The sequence below is a fragment of the Urocitellus parryii genome, chromosome 3, assembly GCF_045843805.1.
Source record: "Urocitellus parryii isolate mUroPar1 chromosome 3, mUroPar1.hap1, whole genome shotgun sequence".
NCBI classification, from domain to species: Eukaryota; Metazoa; Chordata; class Mammalia; order Rodentia; family Sciuridae; genus Urocitellus; species Urocitellus parryii.
In genome coordinates, this window is record NC_135533.1 from 71443633 (window position 1) to 71461713 (window position 18081).

An 18081-nucleotide genomic window follows, 5' to 3' on the forward strand; every position below is an offset into this window, starting at 1 on the left:
ATTTCTGTCTTAGGGCCCAGTTTTCTGTCTTGTTTCCTCATCTGTTACCTCTATACTCCCAATAATTTGCCTTCCTAATTTTTTAAAATATATTTTTTTTAGTTGTTGTTGGACACATGCCTTTATTTTATTTATTTTTATGTAGTGCTGAGGATTGAACCCAGTGCCTCGCATGTGCTAGGTGAGCGCTCTACTCCTGAGCCCCAACTCCGGCCCCTGCCTTCCTAATTTATTCTAAACTATTTTATAGATTAAAGGTGGGTGGGATAGAGATTGCATATGGAAGAGATGAAGCTCATTCTGGCAAATCTTCCAGGGGGAAGGTCCCTTAATTTGTTTAAATGCTTTTTTTTTTTAAAAAAAACCTCTGAACAGCACCTGTTTCAAACTTAAATGGCAAGCTGGTATTGAACCAAGTCCTGAAATGAAAACCTGCCTACCAAAGCAACACAGGATGATGTAAAAATTCCTCCAAGTGACAGCCTACACCTCATATACTTCAGAGGCTAAAAAACAAAGAACTCAAGTTAAGTAATAATTCTAAAAATACATGGAGACTGCTCTCATGAGTTTCATTAATTTGCACAGCCTACTGAGACAGTAAGGAGTCAGAGCCACATAATCCTCTTATAAGAAGAGGCAAAGCTGTACACAGTCTGTTTTCTTGACTGACTCAAGACCAAAATGTTAGGACTGGGTCTGGAACCCAATCCACCTGTGTTTTCACCCAGGCTTGTTCCTTTTGTTGAGAAGCTTGCCAGTTCCCAGTATACCTGACAGGAACTGATAAGGAGAAGCCATCAGCAGCAAGAGAAGAATCTTTCTAGATAACTTATGCCAGACTGGGTGTCTTCATTTGGTCTATAATCATGCTCATGTGCTCAAACTGAGTACATAGGGACCCCATCTGATCACAGAGAGAGGCAATTCTCATTGCTAATTGATAAGGCTGCTTATAATCAATGTCACTCTATGACATTGGGGATCTGGATAAAACACTGGTATTACCATATGACACTGCTCACCAGGCTCTGGGGGTAAAGAGGTGGTGGAATCTGATTCTCAATCTGCCTCCCTCTGTATCATAACAGGATCGTGCTGAGACTATCACTCTGAATTATATACTAGTATCTGTGCATACTCTTCTTAAACGACCCAAAGAGAAGAGTTAAAGATCTAAGGTATGATGTTACACAGTTAATCTTCTGTCTCCAAACAGCAATTAAATAGGTGATCATAAAATAAGGATCTTTGAAATAATTTGAAGTCTTATTGAATTAGAGCAGAAGAAAGAACTGAGATGGATGTTACTTGTTTGGGGGAAGCCCTTTAATTTTCCCCAAGTAAATTAGGCCTACTGTATGCTCTGATAGCACAGTCACTGCTGCATTCCAGCTCTACACAAATAAAGCCCAATAAGTGAATCAGGTGGATCCAGAGAAAGCAGAATTTGGTTCTGATATTCTCTTTTAGATATTTAACATTGCAGTGTCTGCTTCACAATTTCAGTGCTAACAAAAATTATAAACCCCACTAACTTCAAAAAGTTGTAGTATGAGTACATGGAGATAATGTTGAGAGGCCAGGAAAGATGAAATGAGTTCTAAGGTACTATGCAAATTTAAAGTTCTACTCTGCAGGGACTACTTTGGCAGGTATTACACTTTAGGAAATAATGAGCTACTTTCCACCTTTTCAGCTTCCGAACAAAATTTAAGATATTTTGGATATAAATTACAGAGAACTGAGAATCTGTACCATAATGGCGTGTGTTCCTAATTCATAATGTGTGCAGTGACTCACTGTGATCACGCTAACTCACTGTGATTTCTATCACCAAAACCACATTTTATTGTTTCTTGAAACATAGTTGAGATTTTCACTTTCTTATCTGAGTCCAGGCAGTAATGATATTTAATTATCACTTCAGATTTGATTTATTTTCAATATGCTGATCACAAAAGCATGAAAGAAAAATATTTATAGCAGCCTTTCTAGTAATATCCTAAAAATCAACAAAAGAATAAAAATCTCCATTGAATGAATCAGGATTCTTAAAATAGTCCTAATTACAGAGGCTTAATATTTTAATTATTGGTTTGCTTCTAATGTCAAAGTACATCTTCTATTTCAAAGTCATATTTATACACAAGCAATCCAAACTGCATGCTATCAGGTCTTTATTAAAGTAGGATAAGAGGCAATATAGAACTATGCATGTATTTATTAATCTTGTGAGCTTATTATAAATAATTAATCACAAATCTCAAGAGATTCATTTTACTGAGTGCTTTTTTATTTTAGTTCTTTGTTCAAACCAAAGACTAGTAACTGAAATGAGAGCAGTTTTCAAAAGCAATTTATTATATTGGATGAGGTTTTAATCAGAATTCTTACTAAACTCCAGCTGTCATGAAAGACAGACGCTTTGTACACAAGAATGAACAAGGGATTGGTGAATAATTATTAAAAGTTCTGGTTTAATTACAGTATCAGAAGAAAATGGTGTTCAGGGCTCAGTACAAAGAATGCATTTTATCACCCACCACCACCACATGAAATCTCTATACCCTTTCTTGGCTTTTCCATTCAATATAATTTTCCTGAAAGCTTCAAGAATGATTTTGAATCAGGCAAGCTGAAATCTACCCTATCAGTCACTTATAATATTTTTCAAACCTATATATTAGTATTTCCACCATTGTAACGTAATAATCCTAAAGTGAATTACAGAATCTTATATTTGGTCATCAATACCAAAATACTATTCTTGAATTTTAGCTGACAGTTGGCTTAAGGACAATTAAAAGTATATTTCATAACTGAAAATCTAATGCTGAACTATTTTGACACTTCTCTGAAAGGACTGAAAAATTTTTGCAAGATCAATGAGCTAATCCTTTCTTCAAAAAAGAAAGATCTTGTAAGTATACCAGGTTCGAAAATGACTAAGATCCACAGAAAGCCATACAGAGAACAGGTACCAGAAGAGAAAACCCAAAGCCCCGAATCATTCTCACGTGTCCTCTCTAGCCAGTTCAACACAGTGGATGAACACTCCATACAAGCAATTCATTCCTGTGACTGTTACCAGGTAATACTGGTAGGGACAACCACAAAGTCTCTTTATAGCACTCCATTATTTCTCTATCCTCCATACAAATCCTAAACACATAATTTATTAAAAATGATTTGCTTCTGTAATATTGTGATAAGAAACACCAAGGAAGCACTAAATAATCATGAGTGAATAATCGGTATAAATGGATTAAACGAGGTTCTAAAGAACAAATGCAAAATAGGTTATTTTTCCAACAGCAAATCAGCCAAGGATATCAGGCTTTGGAAATCACTGAACAGACGTGTTACAATCATACCCCTTTGTCCCTCTCCCACTCATAGACCCACTTAAAATCATTATCTTGAAGCAATGTTTTTTCTTCTTTTTTTTAAAATTATTAGGCATGAAAAGAGTGAGATTTGTTATGTAACACATACGACCTGTCCTAATCAGAGATTAAAATAAGGAGACATGTCTAATCATCAACATAATAAGATCCATTTTCCAGAGTTAGGCAATTATCCTTTATTTCACACTTCACAAAGACAAAGCAGTCCTATGAGACCCAAGCTGTCTTTGCAACTCTCAGCTACACCAGTGTGGAGCAGCTCAGGACTGACACCAAATCCCCCGAATAGAATCGACTTGAGATAAAACATTACTCACATACTGTTGAAGAGCTCCCGGTACGTTTCATCACCTTTGCCTTCTGACATCAGGCTATCCAGTTTGTCAATTAGCTTTGCTTCCACCTGAAACATACTCAAATATTACTCTTCTTTCTTCCTGTTCACAAGCATTTCTAGGCAAATTAAAGCATACTTATTTATCCCAGGGAAAAAGCCATACTGTATTTTGTGAAAGTGACATTATCAGCCATGGTTAATAGCAGACATCCCCTTGGAATTCTATGGGCCTAATTTGGATGGAATTAACTTCAAACTCCCTGCTGGATGGCTCTGCCTACTGCCAAAGACATCTATCTATCTGTGATTCAAACACGAATGCTTGCAGCCCAATTTAAATGTTTGAATTCTTTTTTAGGGACTGTGAAAACTGGCAGTCCTATTTCTTTTCTCTTTACATCACTATATATAAGGGCATCAGCAAACTAACATGCCCACATACATGAATTTAAATCTTTGATGTGTTTTATATCTATTTTCTTTCCTAAAACAGTTGAGGTTGCACTAAATCTTTGCTGAAGTTGAGAACTTGTCCTATCCATGTACAGATGGTAGACCCATGGAAATATTCTAAGTCAGCAATAAGCAGCAGGGGAGAGAAAGGACTGTAGTCAAAACATTTATATTTTCAAGGATGTAAATTCTTTGTAACTTGAATATCAGGAAGAAAAAAAAAAACCTTTGATCTATCTGAGGCAGGAGAAGAGATAGAAAATGAAAAACCTCTCTATGGCCAGAGAGAACTGAAACAATTAGGGATTGTGAGGGCTATTTGACTTGGTAAGTGTGCTGAGCCCAATTATTTCTTTAAACCAAATTTCAAGAAATAAATACAAGGGGGAAGGCAAGTGGTTACCCCCCCCCCCACACACACACACACCAAGCATGACTTCTTCTTCTGTGTGTGATACTGGGATTGAACCCAGGTTCATTCTACCACTGAGCTACATTCCCAGTCTTAAAAAAAAAAAAAAAAAGATAGGTTCTTGCTAAATTGCCAAGACTGGCCTTAAACTTGTGATCCTCCTTCCTCGACCTCCTGAGTAGCTGGGATTACAGGTGTGCATCATCATACCTGGCAAACACAACTTTTCAAAATCCTTTCACTTTCCAAACTTTATTGAAAATAAATGTATATAACAATACACATGAAATACCCAAGCTTTTGCTAATTGAATCACTTTTTGCAATTGCCTTTTGCAATCAGACAGCTCATACAGTTGATAATGACACCTAAGATTTGAGGAAGATTTCATTTAGAAAAGATTTCATTTAGAACAAGGGTCACATCCTATGAGCAAACAGGGTAGTGCATTGATTGTGTGAACAGACAGTAGACTCACTGTCTCCAGCTTAAGGGACTTGGCATGGCAAAAGCAGCTGATCCCTTATAAGATCTGGTGTTCAAATCAGAATGTCTGTCTTCCCCAAGCTAGAGAACACTATTAGAACCTATGTCAATGAGAAATGATAGGTTCATCCCCTTGGGATTTCCTTTGCAAGAATTCCCCCTGCTTTTTTTTTCTTTAAATTAATTCTCAATGTTTCAAGCTAAGAGCAATAAAACATACTGTGAATCCAATGCTCAAAGCTAAGCCATTCACCAAATACAATGTGCAGACCACTGAGCTCAATGACTTTAAGAATCATTAACTCTCTGATTCCTCTATTCTGTGTCCAACTGGGAGCAGATAAAGTCTCTGTAAGTTCTTAAATATAGAACTGGGAAATCAAAGACTTTTTAACTGAAAGGGCTTCCCTAGAGGCTCAGAGGAACACAAGACCAAAGAGAAGTGTCCAGGCCATGTGGTATGGGAGAGGACAGACCAGCCAAATGAAGGTGTGCTGGCCCCAGCCTTCATTTCCCAGCTCAGGGTTGAATCTGGAATCAGAGATGCTAGAGGGGAAGTGAAATTGTTTCAAGGAACACTTCTGCCTACCTGCTTAAAGTTGCCACTCCGCCTCTGCTCCCAGTCCATCATATCATGAAAAATAGGAATCATGACATTTCGGAGATCTGGCTGGGGTATCAAGGTCACTTCTAGGAAGGGGCCAATCAGGGCAGGGATGAAGTGCAGTTTGTGTTCTCCTAAATTGAATACAATATATAAGTTTTAGCATATTTAGTCTTCATAATGTATCAGAAAATTAATATTATAAAATGTGGTTTAAAACTATCGCTATAAGAATTTTCAATTATATATTATAGTTATCTCCAAGAAAAAATCCCATCATAAGATACAATTAAAATTATACAAATCATGAGGAATTGACTACATATGTTGTTATACATTCATACATTAAAATTTTGATGCAGTTATTAAAAATGAGCCTGAAGAAGGATAACCCAGGTGAAGTTTTTCAATATAATTAAGTCACGAAACAAGATACAATGTGATAGGTATGGGAACATCTTTCACTTAGAAAAATGTAAGTCTAGAAAATTATACCCTCCTATGGTTAACAATAGTCATTATCTCTGGGTTGTGAGACTCTAAGTGGGTTTAATATACAAAAAAAAGGTAATTCTTAGTATTATAAAATTTCCTTGTTTTTTTTTACATAATAAATACACAGCCTCAATAAAAGTCTAAATGGTAGCCCCCCACACACAGTATAACTATTTTCTGAAAAGAATAAAATGTAACAATAATTAACTCAAAATTGTGTATTATCAAATCTTAAAATGTGTGGTACTGATAAATCAGAGGAAAAGAAGGCAGGAGATGGCATGGACACAGATGATTTCAAAGCAAGTGGGTGTGAAATCCATGACTCTAATCTTCTATGTTAAAAGTCACAGAGAAGTTTCTAGTTTTATAATCCAAACGCTGCATACCATGATAAATACACTCTTTCTCAAGAACTAACTTTGAGCAGCATAGTCAAAAGCATACAATACTGAGTATCCTGTTAGAATCCTTAGAACAACTTAGGAGATTGAGCCTAAGATGGGTGGCTTCAAGAAAGAAGGTAATTTCTTCTTTAGGGGAAAATCAGGAAACCTTTTCTGATTAATTTTCCCTATGGCATACATTCTTTCTTTCTCTCTAACTCTGTCTTTTTTTTTGGTGGGGGGGCTATGCCAGGAATTGAACTCAGGGGTACTCAACCACTGGGCCACATCTCCAGCCCTATTTTGTATTCTATTTAGAGATAGAGTCTCACTGAGTTGCTTAGCACCTCGATGTTGCTGAGGCTGGCTTTGAACTCATGATCCTCTTGCCTCAGCCTCCTGAGAGACTGGATGACAGGTGTGTGCCACTGGCACCTGGTTATCCATTTTTTCTTATATCCTCAGACTATAGGTACTCTATCATGATGAAACTTTCCTTCAGGGACATCATTGCATAAAAGAAACACCACTGCATGTAGGTGAATATTTTAGAAGACAGGAGGAACCATGTTATAACATCACACATGCTACTGACATGAGAGATGAGATTTAGAGAAAGTTCTCTATAATCTGTGACCCAAAGAGGTCATGGAATCCCCACCCCTCCCTACATTTTAACTAACCTGGACAATGCATTAAATCAATCAAAGCCAAGATCTGAATTTTTACTGATTTAAATTATTATAAACAAAAGGGGAGAGAGAGTTGTAATGGGTTCCTCTTTCCTGTGCATTGTTTTATAAGTGAAACATTGGTTTAATAATTTGCAAAGAGTTTGAAAAGAGCTTGGAAAACTTGGGGAATGTCAAGATCTTAAACATGTACTTTCCTTAACATTATGTGTGTGTTAGGTTCTTCCATTTCATTGATCTATTCTTTCATTAATCTGTTTCATTCAGTGGCTCAAGAAATAGGAATGTCTAAGTGTAATTTGAGTACACTATTACATGCAGATATGTGAAACACAAAGAAATTTTGGGCTGTCATAGAGATAGAAATCTAATATCAAGAAAGGGGTGTAGGGCTGGGGTTGTGGCTCAGTGGTAGAGCCCTTGCCTAGCATATGTGAGGCACTGGGTTTTAACCATATGGGATTGGAAAAAAAAAAAAAAAGAAAGAAACTAGAACTCAGGTTCCAAGATGGTGGATTAGAGGCATCTAACACTTGCCTGCTTCTCAAAACAAGGGAGTATAGCCTTGTTGAGCAAACTGACGATGGGGGAGTGCTGGAATGCAACAGTAGAGAAAGAGAGAGAGACAGAGAGACTTGGATAGCAGCAGAGTGGGAGAAACAGAGCACTCCAGCACTGATGGCAGCATGTCAGGGCAGGACGAGTACCCCTTGGCAGGGATAGAGGTAAAAGAGGGAGAGCTCCAGTTAGCTCCACTGGTGCAGGATCCAGCACCCTCCTGGCATGTAATCTAAGCAGACAAGAGCTTTGGACTCTGCATTGGGAACAGGCCCTGGAAAACTGTCTGTACTTCCCAGAATATTTTCATAGTGTCGTCTTGAGAAGGGTCCTATTTTCTAAGTTTATACTGCTGTGGGAGTCAAAGGCCCCTTCATTTTTCTATTTCCTGGATCCTGAGGCAATACCACAGCACTGACTTAGCAGGCAGCCACCTCAAATGTCAGTTTGGTCCAGGGGAGAGATGGATACAAACCAGCTGAGAATTCTGTGTGGTAGGAAAATGGTCTCTGATGCAGAGGGGAATGGAAGGAACTTCCTTTTAAATTGGTAGTTTGGGAATCCAATCATCACAGCCCAGGGGAGTGAATCATGTGTCATTTCACGAGGGGGTCAAGAATGGTAGCACCAGAATCATGGGTGGTGGGCGGATTGCCCCATTTCCTCCCCTCCTAGCAGTGCGCCTTTGTGACCCCCTTGCATCTCTCTGCCCTCTGGGCCATCAAGGATCTGCAGTAGAGCTGGCGTTAGTCTCGCTCCAGAGAGGATCTTTGGGGGCGTCCACACTAGGCTAGCTTGTTGGTCAGCTGCAGTGCCAGTGTTAGTCCAGCCCTTGAAGTATATAGTTCAAATAGAATCTCTCTCAGGCGAGTTATATGCCCTATCCTAGCCCATCGACCTGATGTAGCACTGGTATTTTCTGTGCCCTTGAAATGTGCAGTCCAAAAATCTCCAGTGAGAATCTATACCTGGGAGGTCTGCTTTCAGCACTAACTCCTTACAGCCAGCAGAGGGGCTGAGAGGAATTCCAACTAGCTTCAGCTACAAACCACTCCTGCTACTTGTCAGGCAAAAATCAAAACAAAAAGACGAGGTGGGTGACTAACACACCGTTTCTGCTTTCTCTGAGGGGTGCACAGCCTAAGAAGACTCAGAGAAGCTTCTCCCCTCTTTTTATTTTTTCTCCCGCCCCCCGCCTTTACCTGTTTTCCTTGTCTCCTCTTTTTAACATTTACTTTTTAAAAAAATATTTATTATTTTTTTAACTACTTACTTATCTATTGTGGTGCTGAGGATTGTACCCAGGGCCTCACAGTAGGCAAGTACTCTACCATTGAGTTATACCCTCAGCCCTAATATTTTTAAATTTTTATTTCATTCCATATTACTTTTCCCTTATCAGTACATAGTAAATGTTGGGGTTGTTGTTAATTTAATTTAATTTTTTTGTTTGCCCCGTTTCCCCCCAACCCGTCCCTGTGCTAGGGATTGAGACCAGGACTTTAAGCATGTTGGATAGGTGCTCGCTGCTGAACAATATTTCTAAGGCTAGCTGACTGAAACTGTACCTAGCTCCAGCCATGATCTAGTCCTGCTCAGACCCTGGGGCAAAAATTCCCTAGTCAGTAATCCCTCCCAAGTGGGCATGGTAAGGAGGAATCTGACTGCACTCACTCCCACAGCAACAAAAGAAAGAAAAAAATAAAACTTGTGGCTATGATATCTATACAGTGCTCAGCATTGGTTGCTTCCACATTCTATTAGATTTCACATTGATAACAAGATTGAAGGTGTCACAAAGTGGGAGATACAACTCTCATCCCTGAATCTCACCATGAAATACCAGGATAAAAGTGTCAGGTCCTTTACCATGATGAGAATACCTAGTACCAGGAGTCTTTTCAAGCAACAGAACCAATATCAACAGTACCTGAGGAAACCTCTATCACCTAATAGGGGTTTCCACTCCTATTGTAGGAGTAACCCTAATAGATGCACCCCACTTACTCTCTTGTCTATGTCATACCTACCTGAACTACTGAGGGGACCCCCTACTCTTGTGAGACTTCTAGAGAAAGAAGTTCCTTCAGCCTCTGACACAGTAGGTATTATGTGAAAAACCACTAATCACAGCCGTAGAAATGACAAGGAGATTGTATTATTCAGTCCAATTAAAATTAAACTTGATATTGAACAACAAACTGACACCCCAAGACATAGTGTCAGAAGAAGACAGCTTATTAAGAAGGCTTCACCTAAAAAGAGAAGAAATATGGATCTCAACAGATGTACAGCTCTCAACATAAAAGCATATGAAATATGAAAAAACAAGGCAAACAATACTTCCTAAAGTTCATAACTTCATAGTAACTTGTTACAGAGATATCAAAGTAGATGAAATTACAAAGAATTCAAAAGAAAGATTTTTTAAATGCTGAATGAAATAAGGAAAACAATGCAATATATAAGTGAACAATTGAAAGAGAACCAAAGAGAAATCTTGAGAATAAAAAGCTCACAAGTTAGATAAAAACCTCATTTGAAAGCCTGAGCAACAGACTAGATAGAGCAGACAGAAAAAAAAATGACACAAAAGCTTGAAGGCTACTCTGCCAAAATATTATATTCAGACAACAATTAAAAAAGAATGAAAGGAATAAAAAAAAAGAAGAGAGGGAAAAATCTAAGATCTCTGGGATACCATTAAAAGATCAAGTATTTACATAAATGGCATATAGGAAGGAGAAGAGCTATATACTGAAGAAACAGATAAATTATTCCGTGAAATAATAGAAGAAAATTTCCCAAGTCTTGGAAAAGACATGAACATGTAGGTTTAGGAGACATTTAGAACCCTAAACAGACATGGCCTGAAAAAACCTCTCCATGTCAGATTATAGTTAAATTGCCAAAATTACAGGACAAAGAAAGAATATTAAAAGTTGCAAGAGAGAGGCACCAAATCATATTTAAAGGCAAACCCATCAGAATAAGCAGATTTGTCAGCAGAAAGTCTAAAGGATAGAAGGGCATGGAATTATGTATTTCAAGCCCTGGAAGAAAATAAATGCCAACCAAAATTACTATAGCCAGCAAGGTTATCTTTCAGAATTGAGGAAGAAATAAAGACCTCTGAAGAAAAGCACAAACTTAGGCAGTTCATGACCATCAGACCCACATTACAGAAGATACTTAGTGGAATCCTACATTCACAAGTGTATTCAGAAGAGAAAGAAAAATACAATCATGAGAGCACAGGAAAGAATAAATCTCACTTCAAGAATGGACAAACAAGTAGAAAGGAATTAAATATTATCAATATAGTAAAGTATAAGATGAATAAGAGGAAGAAATAGACATAAAATATTCAAAACAACATGAAGAAAATCAACCCAAAGAAAGGAACAACTATATACCTTTCAATAATACCCCTGAATGTAAATGGTTTCCATTCACCAAAAGAAAGATGCAGACTGGTTGAATGGATTAAAAAAGAAGAGTCAACAATATGCTGCCTACAAGAAATTAAAAAAAAAAGGATGGAAAATTATATTTCAAGCAAATGAAATCTGAAAGCAAGCAAGAGTAACTACACTTACATCTGATAAAACTGACTTTCAAAATCAGAAGAGACAAAGAAGGTTACCACAAATTTTGAACAAGGAAACAATCAAGAAGATAAAATAATTATAAACACATATGGAGCAACTGTCAGAGCGATTGAGCACTACCTCACATAAAGGAAAAGATAGCCATATTACAATATGATTATACTAGTTGACTTCAGTACCCTGCTATTACCAATAGCTACATCATCCAGACCTCCCCCACACAAAATCAACTAGTAAACATCCGAATTAAATTACACTTAGACCAAATGGACTTAATCTACATAATATTCTATCCAGCAGCTGCAGAATAAACATTTTTTCATTAACACATGGAATTTTTACCAAAATTCAAAAAAAAAAACCACCTCTGAAATAATTTCTTGGTATTACTAGATCACAATGGAATGAAACTAAAAATCAGTAAGAGACACCACTGAAATTAAAAAACACGTAGAGATTGAATGATACCCTTTTTAATGTTCTTTCAAGACAAGAGGGGATTTTTTTTAAGAAATTGGAGAAATTTAAAAATTCCTACAATCAAATCAAAATGCAAATACAACAAAGAGACCCTGAATAGGCAAGTCAATTCTGAGCAAAATTAATGAGGCTTGAAGGCCTCATGATTTCTGATTTCAAAATGTACTATGGAGCAGTATTAATAAAAACAGCATGGTATTTGGTATAAAAAGACATGAGGACCAATAGAACATAATACAGGATACAGAAACAAACTTGACACAGGTGCCAAAAACATACATTGGAGAATAAAAAACAGCCTCTTCCACAAACAGTGCTGGGAAAACCATATATTCATACATTAAAGATTGAAACTAGACCCCTATCTCTTGTCCCGTACAAAAGTAAACTTAAAATGGATCAAAGACCTTAATGTAAAATCTGAAATTTTGTAACTGCTAGAAGAAAACACAAAAGAAACACTCTAAGATATTGGGACAGGCAACAATTTCCCAATCAGGTCTCCAATAGCTCAGGAAACAAAAGTCAACAATTGAAAAATGTGATTACATCAAATCAAAAAGCTTTTGCATAACAAAGAAAATAATCAACAGAGTGAAGAGAGAACCTACAGAGTGGGAGAAAATCTGTTATCTATTCATGTGACAGAGGATTAATATCCAGAATATATGAAGAACAAAAAAACCCAAACAAAACAAAAAACATAAAAAAAGCAAGTAATCCAATCAAAAATAGTCAAATGATCTGAACTGACACTTGGAAAAAATATATGAAAATGGTCAATAAATATATGCAAAATGCTCAATATCTTTAGTCAATAGAGAAATGCAGATCAAAACTACATTGAGCTTTCATCTCACCCAAGTCAGATCAGCTATTATCAAAAACAAAAAACAAAAACATGCTGGTGAGGATGTGGAGAAAAAGGAATCCTTACATACTTTGGAGAGGATGTAAATTAGTATAACCACTATAGAAAATATGGAAGTACCTCCCAAAACAACAAAAAACAAAACTAAACTAAAAATAGCAAAAGATGGAACTACCATATGTATAGATATATTTAAAGGAAATGAAGTTAAGATGCAGAAGAGATATCTGTATACCTATGCTTATTGTGGCAGTATTCATAATAGTTAAGATGCAACCAGCTTAGGTGTCTGCCAACAGGTGAACAGATAAAGAAAAGGTGGTATCTTTCTTTCTATCTATCTTCTATCTATCTATCTATCTATCTATCTATCTATCTATCTATCATCTATCATCTATCTATCTATCTATATCTACCTACCTATGTGTGTATTATTCAGCCATAAAAAAAGAATGAAATCATGACATTTGCAGGAAAATGGATGGAACTAGAGAATATTATCTTAAGTGAAAGAAGCCACACGTAGAAAGATAACCATTGCGTATCTTCCCTTAAATGTGAAAACTTAAAAAAGAAGGAAGAAAAGGATGGTGTGAAAGTAAAATAGGCACTATTAGGCAATGGGAAAGGGCCTGGAGGGAGGAAGTAGAAGGGAGAGAGGACATGATCAAGGCATGGTATATGCATATATGGAAATATTCCAGTGAAACCTATTAAGTTGTATAATTAATATATGTTAATAATTTTTTTAAAATAATAAAGAGAGAGAGAGAGAGAGACAGACAGACAGACAGACAGACAAAGGATAGAAGAGGAGGGGAAAAGATGGCACAATTCATCTTATCTGGGAAAATTGAAGAAGGCTGCTTAGAGGAAGTTGAGCACACCAGGGCCAGGACAAGAGGAGTTGCCAACAAGAGAGACGGGGCAGAGGCAGGCAGGGGAACATGGGAAAGTGGTGATGTGGACTGCAAAAGCATTAGAGGTGGCGACTTATTTCTAATAGCTGCTGACACTGGAAAGCACTTACATGTGGCGGGCAGGGCTCGGGCTGCTTTGCATGTACAATTTCATTTATTCCCCATAACAACTCCAGGCAGTAGGAACTACCACCTCCCACTTACAGAGAAGGAAACTCTAAAATCTGGGAAGTTAAACCACTTGCCCAAAGTTCCTCAGCTAGTGATCAGGGTGGCCAGCATCTGAACCTAAGCAGGCTGGCTCTAGTTTGAATTAGTAACCACTATCTTGTGGATTCAACACAGGCCTTTAGTTTTGGCAGAAGAATAATGTGAAGGAAAATGTGACCGTGAATTAAAGAGTAAAAAGAAACAGAAAAGGTGAGCTGGTAGGAATTGCCTATTTTTCCTCATAAAGTTGTCTGAAGGCAAAGGCAAGAAAGAAACTAAGCCAGAATCTTGGTGGGAGGGAAGAGGTAGTCAGACATGCCAATTGGCCAGCATCCTGCCCTTTGGGGAAATGGTTCATCTGTCATTCTATGGGCTGGGAATATGGAGTAGGGAGTACTCACTCTGCCATCCTGGTCTCAGAAAGGCATATAACCTGGGTCTTGTCCAAAGTCACAGGTTAATTCCTGGACCTAGGGATTTGTTCATGAAGGACACATCACCCAGTAGGGCAAATTTGTGACCCTGAAAGACTTCTCTATGGGGCTTTTAGGAAATAGAAAATTGTTTTAAAAAGCCAACAAAAGCCACTTTCCCACTGAATGGAGCCAGCCTGCTTGAGAATTAACACAGTGCATGGAACAAAGGACAGTTAGGAAATGGTGAGCCCCAGTGTTCTCTCTAGAAAACTATCTTGCCTGAAGCCAGATCTACCTGTAGGCTTTCCAGATATACGGTACCATGCATTTCTTCAACACAAGTTTAACTGGGGGCATTTGGGGCTTTGTCTTTGTCAAATGCAATCAGAAGAGCTCTGACACACCAGCACAATGTCATCACCCAATCCTTTTGTCAAAACCCTTCTGAGCAGCATCTTGTCCACTTGTAGGGATCAATATGGCAACAGGAAAAAATGGGAGGCTCTATGCCTTTCTGAGTTTGAATTCCCTCTGAAAGGGTGCCCTTGACAGAGGCCACAGGTCTGAACTACCTCTTATCTTGCAGATACCTAGAGGGCTTTGTATCAGCTTCCTAATGATAGTTACTGATGCTGTCTCAGGACTCTCAGACACCTGCCTTGACTCAGGGAAGGATATCCTCACCCCTGCTCCACATCCTGAGTGTCCTATGGGCCAAGACCTTGTGATCTGTACTAGCAACTGCCCTCTTATTTAGTTATTATAGACATAGCATCCTGGGGCATCTGTTATATCCCCCATTATTGGGATTGGGTACTCCACAGAGATTTCAGGGAGTTGTTTCTCTATCACAATTGGGAAGTTTATGGATTTTACCTTGGGTTTAGTTTCAGAGTGAATTAAAGACAAGAGGCTTTGGACAGCTCACAGGCCTCTGCCCATCTGAAAGTCCCTTTACTTTTATATCACCGAAGTCACACAGTCCCTTCCTCATTCGAGGTTTCATCAAAAGTAATTTCATTGTACTTCACCCTCTATAAATTATTTATCCATACCAATTATATGTGAGGAAGAAACCTGGCTGGTTATTCCTTGTGTGTTCCTACTTTGAATTTTGACTCAGGCAATCTCTTGTCTTTCTCAAAAGACTGCTTTATTTTCCTCATCAAAGCAAGAACACCTCGAAATCAACTTCCTTATTAATGTAACTTTGTATACTTTCCTCCAAAAAAAGAAAAAAAAAGTTGAATCCTTTCAAGATCAACCTACTCAATGAAATAGCAATTCATCATTCTCCCTATTTATACCCCGCTCTTCAAACATACATTTCAAGCCGGCAACTAGCAGCTAGCATTTGCAAATTCTTTCTTCAGTTATTTTGTCACGGCAGAAAGCAGAAGTGCCCTTAACTCAATCACTCTCATTGCCATTTGCAAAAGCTTAAACTCACTGTTTATTCAAGATGTCCTATTAAGTGGAAAAGAAAAAAGAAAAAAAGAGGGAAGGATATTCCTGTCAGGGCAAAGGCTGGTAAATCCTGAAATTATAGGTCTTACCTCTGGCCCACTATTGTGCCCCAGGAAATGGCTGCAGGGTCTTGAAGTCTAGCCACAAAGAGTCATCACACTGAAGGAACCAAGTGCATCAGGACAAAGGCCACTGTTATGGCGTGGATGTGAGGTATCCCCCCAAAGCCCATGTGTAAAACAATACAGAAGCATTCAGAGGTGAAATGATTGGGTTACGAGAGCCTTCACCCAATCAGTGAATTATTCCCCTGATAGGAATTAACCAAGAGGTAACTGAAGGTGGGTGGGGTGTGGTTGGATGAGGTGGGTCATTGGGAGCGTGCCTTTGTGGTATACATTTGGTGAGCTGAGCTTAGCCTCTGTGCTTCCTGATCTTTGCTTCCCTCCTTCACATTCATCTGCCATGATATTCTGCCTCATCTTGAGCCCCGAGGAATGGAGCCAGTATGGACTGAGACCTCTGAAACCCAAATAATCTTTTCCTCCCCTAAAATTGTTCTGATTACTCGTTTAGTCACAGCAGTGACAAATCTGACTAAAACAGACATCTTAGCATTTGACCAGTTATCCCAGAAGACCTCTCTGCTGCTTTAACATTAGATAAGACACTAAAGCTCTGCATAGTTTTTGGGTGTGTGTGTGTGGAAAGGAGAATGAAAAAGAGAAGAAATACAAAATAAATTGAAATTCCTGCCAGTCCAGTTAGTTCTCCCAGGCCTGAGTGGGCAGAATGCGATTCAAAGCTACTACGTTAGTTTTAAATCTTTCTCAAGTCTGGTGTTCTTTGCCCTCTCTAATGAAGATCATAATTAGTAGGCCATGAACTTTATTTACCACTGTTTGCTTGAGTATTTTTTAATCTCTTCTTTAAAAAAACGTTCTTATGTTTATAGACATTTTACAACCCAATTTTCTTCTTTTCAAAAATATCAATGTTGGGGCTCAGTGGCAGAGCACTTGCCTAGCATATGTGAGGCACTGGGTTCAATCCTAAGTACCACATAAAAAATAAACACACAAAAAAAATAAAGCCATGCTGTCCATCTACAACTACAAAAAAATAATTAAAAACAAATATCGATGTACACTAAATTACAGAGAATAGAAAGACAAATCCCCATAAACCCATCAATTGGCTTCAATATCAAGATTTTTGTTAGTTTTATTTCATTTAACATCCCACATAATTTTTTTCCTAGAGCATTTTAAAGCAAGTCTGAGAGATCACTCTACTTGTGTTATATCAATAAATATTGTTAACTGGACATTTTAAGATTGCAGAATCACAGTGTCTCTATCATGCCTAACAAAACAAACAACATTTGTTAATTTAAAACCCAGTCTATGTTAAAATTTGCCTGATCATCATAAAAGACATCATCTATAATGATTTTATTTCAAACACAATCCAAACAAGGCCCATACAATACATTCTGTAGTCTTATATGAGAATAAGGTCATGGAACAGTCACACCTACATTTAAATTATTGTGCAGAAATGCACAAGAATAGTCTTATTTGCTGAAAACACACTTTGGGAACACAGAATCTGTGCAAACCTGAACATGCACCACAACCATTGAAAATTTAATTCCTCCTGAAACAGCAAAGCAAAAATTTGAGCTTTGTATAGCAATAGCAAACTAAATTTCCTTCAAATGATTTCTTTTTAAACTACAGATTTAGTCTATTTCCCCATCTCAAGTTGTCAGCCACATGGTCTTGTTTTGAAGTATTTAGGGCACCTGCTTCTTGGGCTGTTGGAGTTTTATATTTATGCACACAGAACAGCCTGCTAGGGAAGTATTGATTTTTCTACAGCAGTTACAAGATGCTGTGTTTGCAAATGTGGAACAAAGAGCTCACTTTATATTTAGTAGGAATATGAGTTCATTTAAAAATAGAGAAAAAACTTAACCTTGCAGTAAGATGAGGGCCAAAGGTGGGACACAGTAGTGAAGTCTAACCTCTCTGCAGACTATTCATACCAATACAAATACCAACAGATAAAATTGGGGGGGGGAAATCTGTATTTTCCCCTTCTCTTGACAGAGTATTTATAATCCTTCAAGTTAGAAAAATGAAAATGCTGAGAAACAGCATAGTCAAGAAAAGGTGTTCACTTATCACTAGTTGGTCTTTATTCTTTAAAAATAAGTTATTATACCCAAACAAATATTTTGATATCACCTCATACCCATGAGGATGTTG

General features: G+C 37.7%; 1 protein-coding gene across 1 annotated transcript in view; it reads right to left on the reverse strand.

Annotated features, from left to right (window-relative positions):
• Positions 1-18081, reverse strand: part of Dock4 (dedicator of cytokinesis 4) — a 437995-nt gene that overhangs the window by 50046 nt on the left and 369868 nt on the right. The window contains exons 31-32 of the mRNA XM_026408408.2: positions 5688-5836; positions 3728-3813 (exon numbers count right to left, since the gene is read on the reverse strand). Coding sequence (XP_026264193.1) covers positions 3728-3813; positions 5688-5836 — 235 coding nt within the window. The remainder of the gene's footprint in view (positions 1-3727; positions 3814-5687; positions 5837-18081) is intronic.